Consider the following 14,897-nt stretch of genomic DNA (forward strand, 5'->3'; position numbering starts at 1 on the left):
TAAAGTGACTTTTTAAACAACTTTATCATCATTAAACTGCATAATATTTAAACTAATAAATAATAACAATAAAATAAATAATAGTATTATTACTGATAGTTGCACTATTACTTCAAGACTTCAAGCCCAGGTGCATTACACAGTATTCACCAAATTAAAATAAAATAAAACAAGTGCAACTTGGTGATGATATCTTTACCAAATGAACCATCATTTAGGGAAACTGCATTAATATGGACCTTGCTTCAAGCTAAGCTATACTGGGAAGAAAAAAACAAACTATATGTCGAGAACAAAGTCAACATTTCCACTTTATTCTCGCCGTTTATGTTGAGATTAAAGTCGACATTTCCACTTTATTCTCATAGTTTACTTCATAATTAAAGTAGAATGTCGTAAACTAAACTTCTTGCTAAAATCAATGTTTAATCAATTACTTAATTTACCCCGTCATAAATTAATGCAGCACATTACATGCTTTGTGTTATGTTCCCCGACTTCCTCTGCACTAAGAGAAGACAGCGATCACCATACAGAATCCATTCACTTCATGATATTCCTGCTTTCTGAAAATTTAGAATGCTAAGATAAATACTTGATATCATTTTCATGATGAAATGCATTAAAGCAGGTATTAAACATGCATGTTAGTGAGGCGGTAGTGCTGCTCCCTCGCAGTAAGGGGTCCCCAGGTGTATGTTCAGTGTAGAGAACTTTATGGCAGGTGTGACGAGGCTCCAAAAAACTGGATGTATGAATAGCTATCGCATAGGTTTAACTTAAATATTGTGTAAATGTTGGGTTTGTGATCTGCTGGTCAGAGACACGAACACAGAATTCAATGCATGTTCTTCTGAGCGGGCTATCTTTATTGCATGCATGCTGTCTCTATCTGACATACCAAAACCCCAGTTCATATCCTTCCTTTTTCTTTCACCACATAACCAATCACCATACGATAAACGTCTTTGTGAAATTAAAACTAGTTATAAACTTAGCCCACGGAGTGTTCAGAACTTTAAAAATATCTTCGTTATACATGTTTAATTATGCCATTCATTCAGAGTTGCGCCCATCTCTGAACGAGTCGCCAGCACATCGCAGGATGAATACAAACAAATCATACACTAGCAGGGTCAATATAGCACAACAAAACCCCACATCCTACATGACTTTGAAAGGAAACTGAAGCGCCGAGTAAACCCACCAGAAAAACATGCAAATGCAAGGCAGGCACGCCGCCGTGCCCCCATATGATTAATGCATGCTTTAATGCATTTCACCATGAAAATTTCATTAAGTATTTATCTTAGCATTCTAAATGTTCAGAGAGCAGGAAGATCATGAAGTGAATGTATTCTGTGCGGCGATTGCTGCCGGCGCCTCCTCTTAGTGCAAGAAGAAGTCAGTTTAAGAATCACTTAACACAAAGCATTTAATGTGCTATATAACTTATGACGGGGTTTGAGAAAATCTAGTAAATTAAATATTCATTTTACGATGAAGTTTAGTTTACGATGTTCTACTTTAATGACAAATTATGAGAATAAAGTCAACATGTCGACTTTAATCTTGACATAAACGGCGAGAATAAAGTGGAAATGTCGAGAATAAAGTCAACATGTCGTCACACTATTACACAGTACCCAGGTACATTACACTGTATTGAAAACAAATAAAACAAGTACAACTTGGCTTGCAGTATTATCCAGTAGTATAGAAACAGTATTTACACATCTGAAATTTTTAAAACTAAAGTATCTCCAGGCGACGGACGTGACTCCTTTTTTTCGGCAAAAGTTCTTTTGTTCATCATGTTCAACTTTATCGTCGGCTTCAGTTTCGGAATATTCTCTGTCCATTTTCACCGCGCAATACCTATGCTACCGCTACCAATTTGGTGGTGAAGTAGTGAAAAAGAGCCCTAGTGCAACAAATCTGTGTTTAGCGGTGTAGCAGTGAAAAAGGTCCCCACTTGAACAGTTTCCCGCTGCGCCACGTTCCGAACGTCGTTTAGGCAATTTAAACCAGTGTTGCGGTATAAGAAAAGTCCATATCATAAAAAAAATTAAAAACAGTTTTCGGTATGAACCGGTATACCGCCCAGCACTACCTACCAGGTAAACTATTTCAACCATTCTATGATCTGCTTCTTGCAACTGAAAGAGGGCACGTGGCGGATGTTAGCCGACTTGCTGACCAACCACAAGCATTACCTGGTAGGTAACCATCCATACAATCAGATTGTGATTCAGACTACGAATGCCGTGAATGTAATTACCCCGATCTACATGCTGTCAAATGAATGAACCACACGCCGTGGCGCAACATTAGGGGCTTCGCCTCTAGCACTGACGTCCGAGGTTCGATTCCCGTAAGGGAGTGCAGTGAGTGTGTACGCCTGATGAGCCCAGAATTAGTGCGAAACACGTGTCGCGTACTCTTTGCATTATTTGACAGTAAACTATTTCAACCATACATATATATATATATATATATATATATATATATATATTTATATACAGTGATCCCTCGCTATATTGCGCTTCGCCTTTCGCGGCTTCACTCTATCGCGGATTTTATATGTAAGCATATTTAAATATATATCGCGGATTTTTTGCTGGTTCGCGGATTTCTGAGGACAATGGGTCTTTTAATTTCTGGTACATGCTTCCTCAGTTGGTTTGCCCAGTTGATTTCATACAAGGGACGCTATTGGCAGATGGCTGAGAAGCTACCCAACTTACTTTTCTCTCTGTCTCTTGTGCTGACTTTCTCTGATCCTGACGGAGGGGGTGTGAGCAGGGGGGCTGTTCGCACACCTAGATGATACGGACGCTCGTCTGAAAATGCTGAAAGATTATCTTCACGTTGCTACCTTCTGTGTGCAGCTGCTTGGTGAAGCGACATGCTGCACGGTGCTTCGCATACTTAAAAGCTCAAAGGGCACGTATTGATTTTTCAGTTTGTTTTTCTCTCTCTCTCTCTCTTTGTCTGCTCCTGACGGAGGGGGTGTGAGCTGCCGCCTTCAACATCTTTGTACCGGCGGTGCTTCGCATATAAGCCAAACAGCCCTATTGATTTGTTTGCTTTCCTCTCTGTACCTGACACGCACTCCTTTGAAGAGGAAGATATGTTTGTATTCTTTTAATTGTGAGACAGAACTGTCATCTCTGTCTTATCATGGAGCACAGTTTAAACTTTTGAAAAAGAGACAAATGTTTGTTTGCAGTGTTTGAATAACGTTCCTGTCTCTCTACAACCTCCTGTGTTTCTGCGCAAATCTGTGACCCAAGCATGACAATATAAAAATAACCATATAAACATATGGTTTCTACTTCGCGGATTTTCTTATTTCGTGGGTGGCTCTGGAACGCAACCCCCGCGATGGAGGAGGGATTACTGTATATATGCCTATGAAAAGACTTGTAGCTCCAGCCCACCTTAAATTCCTTCGCACCTCTCCATCAGTGTCTTTTGTTTTATAGGTGTGCTGATCAGCACAAGCTGCAAGCAGCCTGCTATGCCATCCCCACCACAGACGAAGCCCAACTTGTGCAAAAAGCTCTCCAGGTTCAAGCCTTGTTTATCTCAGTGTGAGGTGCTTGGAGTTGTATAGGGTACATAATATATCTTTACTTGGAACACATGCATTTCATGTGTGTTCCATGTCTACAACGATCTGTGTATGTGTAGGATGACAGGAAATGTGAGAAATGCAAGAAATGTTGAACATTTACCTAAAACACAAACTTTTTTCATGTTCTAGTACTAACGAAAAAATTTTGACATGAAATGTATAATGTGTGAAGACTGAAGTCCAAATATCAATTAAACACTTTCACAAAAGGTACATGTATAAAAAAACAACTGCAGTTTTATTTAAGAATATAACAGAAGAAAAAGAAATTAGTACAACACTGATATGACTGCTTTGGTGGTACAGTGATAAGAACTGCTGGCTCATAATCAAGAGCTCAAGGGTTCAATCCTGGCCGCTTCCCAGAATTAACATTTTGAATAGTAAGCTGCTCTTATTGTTAATATTACACAATGAAAACATACATTTGATTTGAGTTTGCAACAGCCAGTGTAAATGTATGGTACTGTACTTGTAAAGGTTAGCTTCTTTTTTATTCAGTTTTAATAATAATTCTTTCTTTAATAATAATTCTTTGCATTTATATAGCACTTTTCTCATTAATCAAAGCGCTCAGCAATTGCAGGTTAAGGGCCTTGCTTAAGGGCCCAACAGAGCAGAATCCCTTTTTGGCATTTTACGGGATTCGAACCGGCAACCTTCCTTCCTTCATTCTCTCAGTCGTATTCACACTCCCCCCGATCTGACACCCCTGTTTTCAAAAAAAGACGTGCTATAACAGAGGTGAACTCAGATAAGGATGAGCAAGGCACGCCAAGGTATCGTGCAAAGTTTTGTTTGTGATTGTGTTCTGTGATGGTCTTTATATAAAAAAAAAAATGATATGTTACTTATATAAAAGCCACATCGAATGTTATTTACCTGTTTAGCTTGATTTATTTACTTATCTTCCTACAGCGTAAAGTCACAAGTAGACTGCAGAGCTTCCTGTGTTTGATCGACATGAGCATGCTGACAAAGTATATGTGTAATGCCACTAAAAGTGGGGTGGCAGCATCAGCCTGCAGCTATAGACTCTTCAGAACGCGAGAGATTCTCCACAGAGAAAGCAAATCATTTTTGTCATAATAACTTCCTACAGTACGGCATTTGATATGAATCACCAAAACTAGAGTATTTCAAGTAATTACAGTATCACAATTAATATGATGTTAATGTAATATAAAATATAATGTACCCAAACTGTATTAGCAAATTCTTGTTCATATATGTACTATACACAAGGTACAGTACCTGTTAAAGACAGGTAATAGAATAATTTAAAGATATTTGCTATCTCTTACCCTACATGTAACTTCAGCACCTTTTCTCTGTATTTGCGCATGTGTGAATGTCTCTGCTCCATCTCTCTAGTGTGTTCCTGCAAAGCGTGCTTCTGAAACTTTGTCATTTTCTTGCCTCCTATCTGGTTTTATACTTGTTGTCTTTGAAACCGACTCTCTAAGCATGCTTTACAAACCTTTACACCTTCTCATGTGTCTCATACTTGAACTTGCTGTTGTCGCCCAAGCCAAAGTCACCAATTATACCAAAGCCAAACAGACCAAATTGCTTTGAGGAACTGGGCATACAGACCTTAGTGTTTTATTATATTGTAGACACACACATACACACAAACACACACACACACACACACATATATATAAATATATATACTGTATATATAAATATATATACTGTATATATATATATATATATATATATATATATATACTGTATATGTATTCAGTATATACAGTCATATGAAAAAGTTTGGGAACCCCTCTTAATTCTTTGGATTTTTGCTTATCATTGGCTGATCTTTCAAAGTAGCAACTTCCTTTTAATATATGCCATGACTTATGGAAACAGTAGTATTTCAGCAGTGACATTACGTTTATTGGATTAACAGAAAATATGCAATATGCATCATAACGAAATTAGACAGGTACATATATTTGGGCACCCCAACAGAGATATTACATCAATACTTAGTTGAGCCTCCTATTGCAAATATAACAGCCTCTAGACACCTCCTATAGCCTTTGATGAGTGTCTGGATTCTGGATAGAGGTATTTTTGACCATTCTTCCATACAAAATCTCTCTAGTTCAGTTCAATTTGAAGGCTGCCGAGCACGGACAGCCTGCTTCAAATCATCCCATAGATTTTCGATGATATTCAAGTCAGGGGACTGTGACGGCCATTCCAGAACATTGTACTTCTCCCTCTGCATGAATGCCTTTGTAGATTTCGAACTGTGTTTTGGGTCATTGTCTTGTTGGAATATCCAACTCCTGCGTAACTTCAACTTTGTGACTGATGCTTGAACATTATCCTGAAGAATTTGTTGATATTGAGTTGAATTCATCCGACCCTTGACTTTAACAAGGGCCCCAATCCCTGAACTAGCCACACAGCCCCACAGCATGATGGAATCTCCACCAAATTTGACAGTAGGTAGCAGGTGTTTTTCTTGGAATGCGGTGTTCTTCTTCCGCCATGCAAAGTGATTTTTGTTATGACCAAATAACTCAATTTGTTTCTCATCAGTCCAAAGCACTTTGTTCCAAAATGAATCTGGCTTGTCTAAATGAGCATTTGCATACAACAAGCGACTCTGTTTGTGGCGTGAGTGCAGAAAGGGCTTTTTAATCATCACCCTGCCATACAGATGTTCTTTGTACAAATTGCGCTGAATTGTAGAACAATGTACAGATACACCATCTGTAGCAAGATGTTCTTGCAGGTCTTTGGAGGTGATCTGTGGGTTGTCTGTAACCATTCTCACAATCCTGCGCATATGCCGCTCCTGTATTTTTCTTGGCCTGCCAGACCTGGGTTTAACAGCAACTGTGCCTGTGGCCTTCCATTTCCTGATTCCATTCCTTACAGTTGAAACTGACAGTTTAAACCTCTGAGATAGCTTTTTGTAGCTTTCCCTTAAACCATGAGACTGAACAATCTTTGTTTTCAGATCTTTTGAGAGTTGCTTTGAGGATCCCATGCTGTCACTCTTCAAAGGAGAGTCAAAGGGAAGCACAACTTGCAATTGACCACCTTAAATACCTTTTCTCATGATTGGACACACCTGTCTATGAAGTTCAAGGCTTAACGAGCTAATCCAACCAATTTGGTGTTGCAAGTAATCAGCATTGAGCAGTTACATGCATTCAAATCAGCAAAATTACAAGGGGACCCACATTTTTGCACAGCCAGTTTTTCACATTTGATTTAATTTCATACAACTAAATTCTGCTTCACTAAAAATCTTTGTTCAGAAAACACCCCAGTACTCAGATGTTCCTAAGAAATGAAAGACATAGCACTGTTATCTTTTTTGTTGAAAGTAAATAATTATGCAGGCTGAGAGGGGTTCCCAAACTTTTTCATATGACTGTATGTATACTGAATATGTATGAATATATATGTATATATATATACAGGGGTAGGAAAAAGTAGGTTTATAGTTGTGAGTACAACAACAACAACAGCATTTATTTATATTGCACATTTTCATACAAATTATGTAGCTCAAAGTGCTTTAAAAGATGAAGAAAGAAAAAAGAAAATTATAAAAAAAAGGTTAGGCAATACTAAGTAACAAAGATTAAAGTAAGGTCCGATGGCCAGGAGGACAGAAAAAACAAAAAATAAACTCCAGAGGGCTGGAGAAAAAAACAAAACCTGCAGGGGTTCTGAGGCCTTAAGACTACGCAGCCCCAACTGGACAAGTATACAAAACACAGAGATTATTCTTGTATTATTATTTAATTATTGCATTATTTGTTTGCATTATTTGTCTTATTATTATTATTATTATTATTAAAGTGTTCTTGAGTGTAGCAATCATAATCTGCATGTCTTTTTCCATATGAACAACTGTAAACCTACTTTTTCCCACTCTATCTATCTATCTATCTATCTATAATCTAATTATGTGACAGTTTGGAGCTGTAATAGATATAGAGGGTTCCCTACTTTGATGACTATTAATGTTTTGTGTTTTAATTGCATACTGTCTAGAAGAAGAAGAAAAAAGGAATAAAGTAGAGCATTGTGAAATAATTGATACATTGGTATTATGGTAATATATTGATACACTGAGGAATCTATGTAGCAATGCTTACATTTATGATATAAGGAAATATATTCCAACAGATGCCATATTACAAACTGCTTCTGAGATTCTTTCCCCAAAACCTGTGTCCACATTTGAGTTGAGCTTTTCTGTTCATTTTGGTTTTCACAGTGTTATAGCAGAGAAAGTGAAATATGAAACACATAATATGCAAGCATTGTTATATTGACATCAAGCAGTCTGGTAAACTATGACTGTCTCTCTGCCTTCTGCTGACAGGAGCACATGAATCTTGATATATTAAATTTAGAATTCACTAACTGATGTACTCAAAGAGAAAGGGAGACGCAAGAAATTTCACATAAAATAGGTCCTCGGGTTTGCATGCAGTTTTGAGAAACTCCTCCGGATGCTTTGGTTGCACCAAAGTTCATCACTACCTGAGCAGTGCAAGCTACCCAAAAAGAAGAAGGCTAACTTACTTAAACTAAGAAAAATTAAGTGGATACAAACCATCACACATTTGTTTTTCAGTGAGTAATTAAAATGGAACTTCAACAGTTTCAGGGAACAACTTAATATTCCCAGTCTTTCTGTGAAGAATGCTAATTAGGCAAAAGTTTGACATTTTTACCAATTGGGATATGATTTTAACTGTAACTTAAGACAAGTAAAAAGGGAGCAAACAGCAATTAAGTATAGATTTGAACATTTCAAATATTGCAAAATGTAAAAAAATAAAAAATATTTTTTATCAGGATAATATTGTAATGTGGAATAACTGTTAACTGTTTTATTTTCATCTAAATTCTATTTGTGAATGCCCACAGCACATTAGGATCATCAATTAAAATCAACTATGCAAATGATAAATGGAACTGTATCACATTTAGTCAATAAGGATGACAAACAAATCCACTGTAATCAATCAAGAATCATTCAGACACATTGGCCTAAATATGTGTAACATAAATACATGTATAAAATGAATGGAAGAAGTGCCATAATTGAGAGAAATGTAGTTAAAATTCACATGAATTTTAAGATCACATAATTTAACCCAACATTTATTTAAAATGTATTTGTACTGTAAATATCAAAGACTTTCATTAAATGAACATTTCACAACAGCTTGGTAATCTGCTGTAATAAAACAATTAGCTTCTTATCTGGACTCATATAAATCCACAGTTTTATCATGCAATGAATCTTAATACTACAATGACATAAAGACTAAACACACAAAAAGTATGAAATTTAAACAAGTGCCATTAACATACAAATAGATACAGATAGTTATTTCTATTAAATAAAGTAAACTGTTTTTTGGAGTATCACATTTTATTTATTGAGGAATTAAAATGTCTGAAAGACATCTGGGGTGCAACAAGCATTAAAGAAATTACCTGATCATAATAGTACCGTGTGTATTTGTAGTTGTTACATGTATACACTACATACCGTAGAAAACCTGTAGAAAGGTAATTATTAAATATGTCTGTCATCAATAAACCTATAAATACAGAGGTCTACCTCATTCAAAACATAACACATGTGTTTATGTTAATTTATATTAAATATGTATTATCATCATTTATTTGAAAATGATATGTAATGTTTACAACTTTTAATCTTCACATGTTGTTCTGTTAAATTAAATTACTGCATTGCCACTGTAATTTATTCTCATGCTGTTACCAATTAAAAATGTTTATTTGCAAGCAGCATATCATTTTTCCAGTTAAATATGCTTTAGAATAATGTGTTATTCTACATTCTGTAAACTAGCACAAGTACTAATAAACAATACTTTGTTCAAACACAACCATCATCCACCAAAAAATTCATACATATAATAAACAGAAAATTATTCAGTGAGATGTAACATTATGAAATCCACAGATGTAAGCAAAATAACAAAATCAAGTTTAACTGGTGTAGCAATACAGCTGTGTTTATAAAGAAAATGCAAGTATTGACTTTATTTCATGGACTTTTCAACAGAAGACAATTGAACAGCCAGTAGGTGAACATATATACTATATATATATTCCATAGTTGGTTTAATATCCGAAGAACTAAGGGGGTGTTTTCTACCTGTAGATAAATTTCTGCGTCTGCTTGTAACTTTCATTAAGACTACAACAGCACAGTTAATGACTATAACATTTTTATACTAGTGCTCCACTAGAATTTAAAATGTAAAACGACACGTGGTTGCTGTGACTTTGAGAATACTTTAGAAAGGTGAATTCTATAAATGTGCTTTTATAATGCACCTTGCTTTAAGTACACATATTTGCAACGCAGTTGGCATTTTGCCTAGCACTTCCGTTACTGCTTGCGATTTATTGCACGAGTACAGACTGATGCTGTAATGTTTTAGATGATATTCACCTGCACGTTATATCCAACAACAACCTTAAAATGCCCAAGGATGTTTAAGTCTGATAACGCAGTACAAGCGGTACAGATGAGTCGTCTCAGAACTTACATTGCTACGGGAAGCGCTGAGATGGAGAGGCTAAATTGCCTTCAAGAATAAGAAGCAAAGCATGTGTGTCATTATTTCAGCTGGCATTCTGGTCCACGCAAGGATAAAGCATAGCAAACTCTCATGACATATGAAATAACGAATTCGTTACTTACCAGTAAATGAGCGAGAGTCCGTCAAAACGTTCAAGCTGCCTGCCTAGGGGTTTCAGATAGGACATCTCATTCAAAACTGGGGGGATGTTTTGCCACCTCTGTCGCGTGTGGACTGGAGAACTTGAAAGGAAATTGTGGGCTCTTCGTTAATTTAAGAAAGCGGCATCTCTCTCTCTCTCTCTCTCTCTCTCTCTCTCTCTCTCGCTCTCTCTCTCTCTCTCTCTCTCTCTCTCTCTCTCTCTCCCGGCTATCACGGGCTCACTCCATGTTGAGCTGAATCAGTGTATCTGTCAGCACTCATTCCACCTCGAATTAATGATAAAGAGATTGAGAGCCGGAATGAGACTCGGTGACCCCGCGCCTAATCTGCCGAACACGTGACCCAGTCCTGACTCAGCCGTCTAGTAAACAGAGTAACCTGCGCTCACTCCGCCAAGCACAAGAAGTCACCGGGGCAAAACCAGCGCCTTTGGGATGCGGTGATTGTCATGCATGAAAAGAAATAAACAAACACATCAACAAAATTGAAGAATAGATGTGCCAGATGTCGCAAATGTCCCCCTCTCCTCTAATCCTAAATACGCAGCAGGGGGTGGTAAATGCCAGTTTACGGCATTTACGGGTGTACTGTACTTTGTGCAATAATAATTGTCCCGAACACGCGCATCTGCCTTTAACCTACTGAAAAGCTGAGACAGATGCAATGAAAAACAGACCAGAAAAAAAAATTCTAATGACTATAATATGACTGTTTTGATGCACTTGGATTCATCGTTCATCATTAACGGTACCTGGGTTTATTTTGTGTTTCATGGTCTTAGAGAACAACACTCTTACTCACACTTTCAAAAATAAAGGTGCCAGAGAGAAACCATTTTTGGTTCCCTAAAGAACCATCCACGAGAAAGTTCCAGACAGTACTTCCAGAAGTGTTTATTTAGCTCCGTAACAGGTTACATAATTAACAATGAGTAGACAATAACAGATTTGTGAATAATGGTTTCGTGATTTCAAAATGAGCCATGATGCCCACATTAACACAAGCCAATTTAAGGGGTACAACACACTGAGAAAAATATTTGGCTCCATTATTTAAGATTTACACATTTCAATTGTATAACAAATTTCCATCGAACCGAATCAAGTCATTTTTATAGCATCTCTTTTCTTTGATTTATATACAATTGAAATGATTTAACTACTAACGTTTAAGAAAAACTGTCATGTGAAGCATAATACCTTAAAAAGACAGTTACTTAATACGATTTGTTTTCATTAACTTTAATAGGTTCAAATATCCTCATTTTATTACCGTTTCCGCATTAAAAAAATATTTGGGTCACTTTTGTAAGATTTACCTGTTTCAATTGTATAACAAATATCCATTAAAGTGTAATCTTAAAATATATTTTTCCTCTGATTTACACAATTTAATTTTTTTAGGTATGCAAGTTTAAAAAGTACTTGTTTAAGTCATAATATACTCACTGCAAAATACATATCAAATATACCACATATTTCCATTCCAAGTGGTTATTTAGAGATAGATAGATAGATAGATAGATAGATAGATAGATAGATAGATAGATAGATAGATAGATAGATAGATAGATAGATAGATAGATAGATAGATAGATAGATTTTATGCCACATATTTCCATTCCAAATGGTTATTTAGATAGATAGATAGATAGATAGATAGATAGATAGATAGATAGATAGATAGATAGATAGATAGATAGATAGATAGATAGATTTTATGCCACATATTTCCATTCCAAATGGTTATTTAGATAGATAGATAGATAGATAGATAGATAGATAGATAGATAGATAGATAGATAGATAGATAGATAGATAGATAGATAGATAGATAGATAGATAGAACTATGTTTGCTCCCAAACATGTCGATTAATTAATTTATTAGAAAAAGTTAGAGAATATCAACATACATAGTATGTATAGTATTTTAAGTTTATTTTAACTTAAATTAGATAAAAACAGTGAACAACCCTTTTGTTATACCTTAAAATGCTAAACTTTAAGTAATGTGATTTGTTCTCATCAGTCCCAATGGGTCCACTTATCAGACCTCCAATCAGCCAATAATAAAAAATTACATACAATTTTTTAAATTATATTTAAATAGTTGGTATATTTTAAGGTAAACAAAGCAATGAGAAACTGGTATGTTGCATTGTGTGACATCAGGCAGTAGACAGGTGGATGTGATGACATTTGAAATCTGCATTAAGTTAGTTCAAGACCTCCATCATTAGAAGCAAAAGAAAATATCTAAGTGGTGCTCAAAGCAAGCAATTTACACAACCAGCCATTGCCAAACTATCAAAGCTAACATCTAAGTTTACAATCATCAGTGGAAGAGGGAGCTGGCGAAATAGAGCATGGCTTCTCCTTGTAATTTCTGCCACCTCTTCCCATTTAAAATGACCCTGAGCCTACGACTAAAGATGTATCAAGTAACCTGACCGCCCCACATCCAAGCAGAAATAATGATATGCAGTATTCCAAGAGAAATAAGAAAATAATAATTCTGGGGCCTCAAAAATGTTTCCTTGTTGTTATGTTAACAACACATAAGTTTTCTCTTGAATTGCCACAAATTGGCTAAGCACAACATTTAATTTGAGTATTTTCTAACTTCAGAGGCACCCTAGTTTAGTGTTTTGTAAGGGACTGGCAAAAAAAAAAACAACAAGTTAGACAATGTATGCATGGAGTAACATTCAGGGGCGTTCAGCAATTAAGTTAACTAATATGAAAGTTGAAGCATTTTACATTTTTTATTTACTTCATCCAAGAGTCAGTTATTACATTTTTGATCATTAAAAAGTTTTGTAAAAACTAGAATGCAATTATATGTGTTAGCAGACCACATTAAACACATGCTTTTAAACAGCACTTTACAACGGAGTTCAAAAGGGAGCACAAATGGCTCAATAGCTGTCGTACACAGCAGACTGCAATTCAAGTGATGTGGAAATGGCATTGATTGATGTGTGTTACTGGTGAGAGAGTCGGTGGCTAATTGTTGTTCATCTTTCTTAAACATAACATTTTTGAAAGTATATCTAATACAGTATATTCCAAGAATTAGCAATTGAAAAATATCTATTAATACAAAATGACCAACACTAGCATAAAATCATCAATATTAATATTATCCAATGAAAGGAGAAAAGGAACTGAAATAAGTTATACTTTATAAGTTATAAGGTATTAAAACACAGTAATTTGTTAATACTATATATAGACAAGTAAGAACTTGGAAAGGAACTGATTTTTCATTTAACTGGAAGGCGAAAGGTACTCGATGGGCAAGAAGATCCGACTGAACAATCAGGGGCTTAAGACACTGAAGCCCCCCACCTCCCAATGCCATGGTCTATTTTTAAACCCATCACTTAGGGCAGTTGCAACTTTACTACATTATTAATTAACTCAAATACCAGCTAGCTACGGGTTGATAAAGTTGCTAGAGTATAGACCATGAGATCTTCTGATCCATCACATGCTACCACCTTGTCCATTAACGTTGATGCTGCATTCCAGCAGACACATGGAATAAGTTCCCACGTAGTGTGGTGTAAGGACCTTCAAAACATGACTAAATACTATTTTTGAAAAAATAGATTAATAGCATAGGTGAATGGCCAGTTCTTGCCAGAATTGTTCCAGTGTTTTAATTGCACTATCTAATTGGCATGATCCTCTTGCATCTACTGTATACTCACACTTCCTCCTGGCCAGTTTGCATCTGTCCTTACTTTGAGCCTCATCATTACAAGGCATAGGGATTCCACTTACATCTGCCCTGCCAGACACCATTGATCCATCCACTGCCTGCTCGACTGCATCTTTTACTTTCCATTTCCTCCCAGTGTTGTCTTCAATACTTCCACCGTGAACTCTTTGGGTCATTGGCCTCTTTGCATAACAGGAGTTTTGTTGCATGGTTGAGCACAACTTTCTAAAACTTTCTAGAATAAACAAAGGTGAATTGCATAGTTTTCTTGAAATTCAACTTCAGTAGGCAGTCAGAAGTCTCCTTCAGAGGTAACACCCTAATCTGTATCTGTTTGAAAGGAAACCACAAAGCCACCAGAAAAGCATTAAAATGTTTATCAGCTGATAACATTGTGTGACTTATCCTAGCAAACTTGGCCTTGACCAGTTCTGGCCAAGCTGTTCCTGAACATTTTACCTTAGAGAGTATTTCTGTTCACAGATCCTCTTAACCCCAATGGCCCCTACCCTAACACATTGACAGAAAAATACCAAGCCTACTACAGAAGCTAAGCGGCTTCTCTCCAACTCAAGGTTTTACAACAGCGACAGTCCCAGTGGTTGGCAGATCATTTCTCACATCACATCATTCTTTACAAACTATAGCTTGTGACATACATTCAGCTCAAAGGTGTCAATTTTTATGGGCTTACCTACAAACTAAATTCATTAGCAAGCTGCATTATCCTTCAGTTTAATTCTTATTTAGAAAATAAAGT

At 36.2% G+C, this 14,897-nt stretch overlaps 1 protein-coding gene across 2 annotated transcripts in view; it reads right to left on the reverse strand.

Annotated features, from left to right (window-relative positions):
* si:dkeyp-72e1.9 (syntaxin-binding protein 4) overlaps window positions 1-10,750 on the reverse strand; it is a 219,045-nt gene extending 208,295 nt beyond the window's left edge. The window contains exon 1 of one of the 2 annotated variants that reach the window (XM_051933611.1): window positions 10,371-10,750. In XM_051933611.1, coding sequence (XP_051789571.1) covers window positions 10,371-10,435 — 65 coding nt within the window. In that variant the 5' untranslated portion in view covers window positions 10,436-10,750. The remainder of the gene's footprint in view (window positions 1-10,370) is intronic. The other variant, XM_028813887.2, reaches the window with a different exon arrangement.
* Window positions 10,751-14,897: the final 4,147 nt, after the last annotated feature.

Source organism: Erpetoichthys calabaricus, chromosome 11 (genome assembly GCF_900747795.2).
Source record: "Erpetoichthys calabaricus chromosome 11, fErpCal1.3, whole genome shotgun sequence".
Lineage (NCBI taxonomy): Eukaryota > Metazoa > Chordata > Cladistia > Polypteriformes > Polypteridae > Erpetoichthys > Erpetoichthys calabaricus.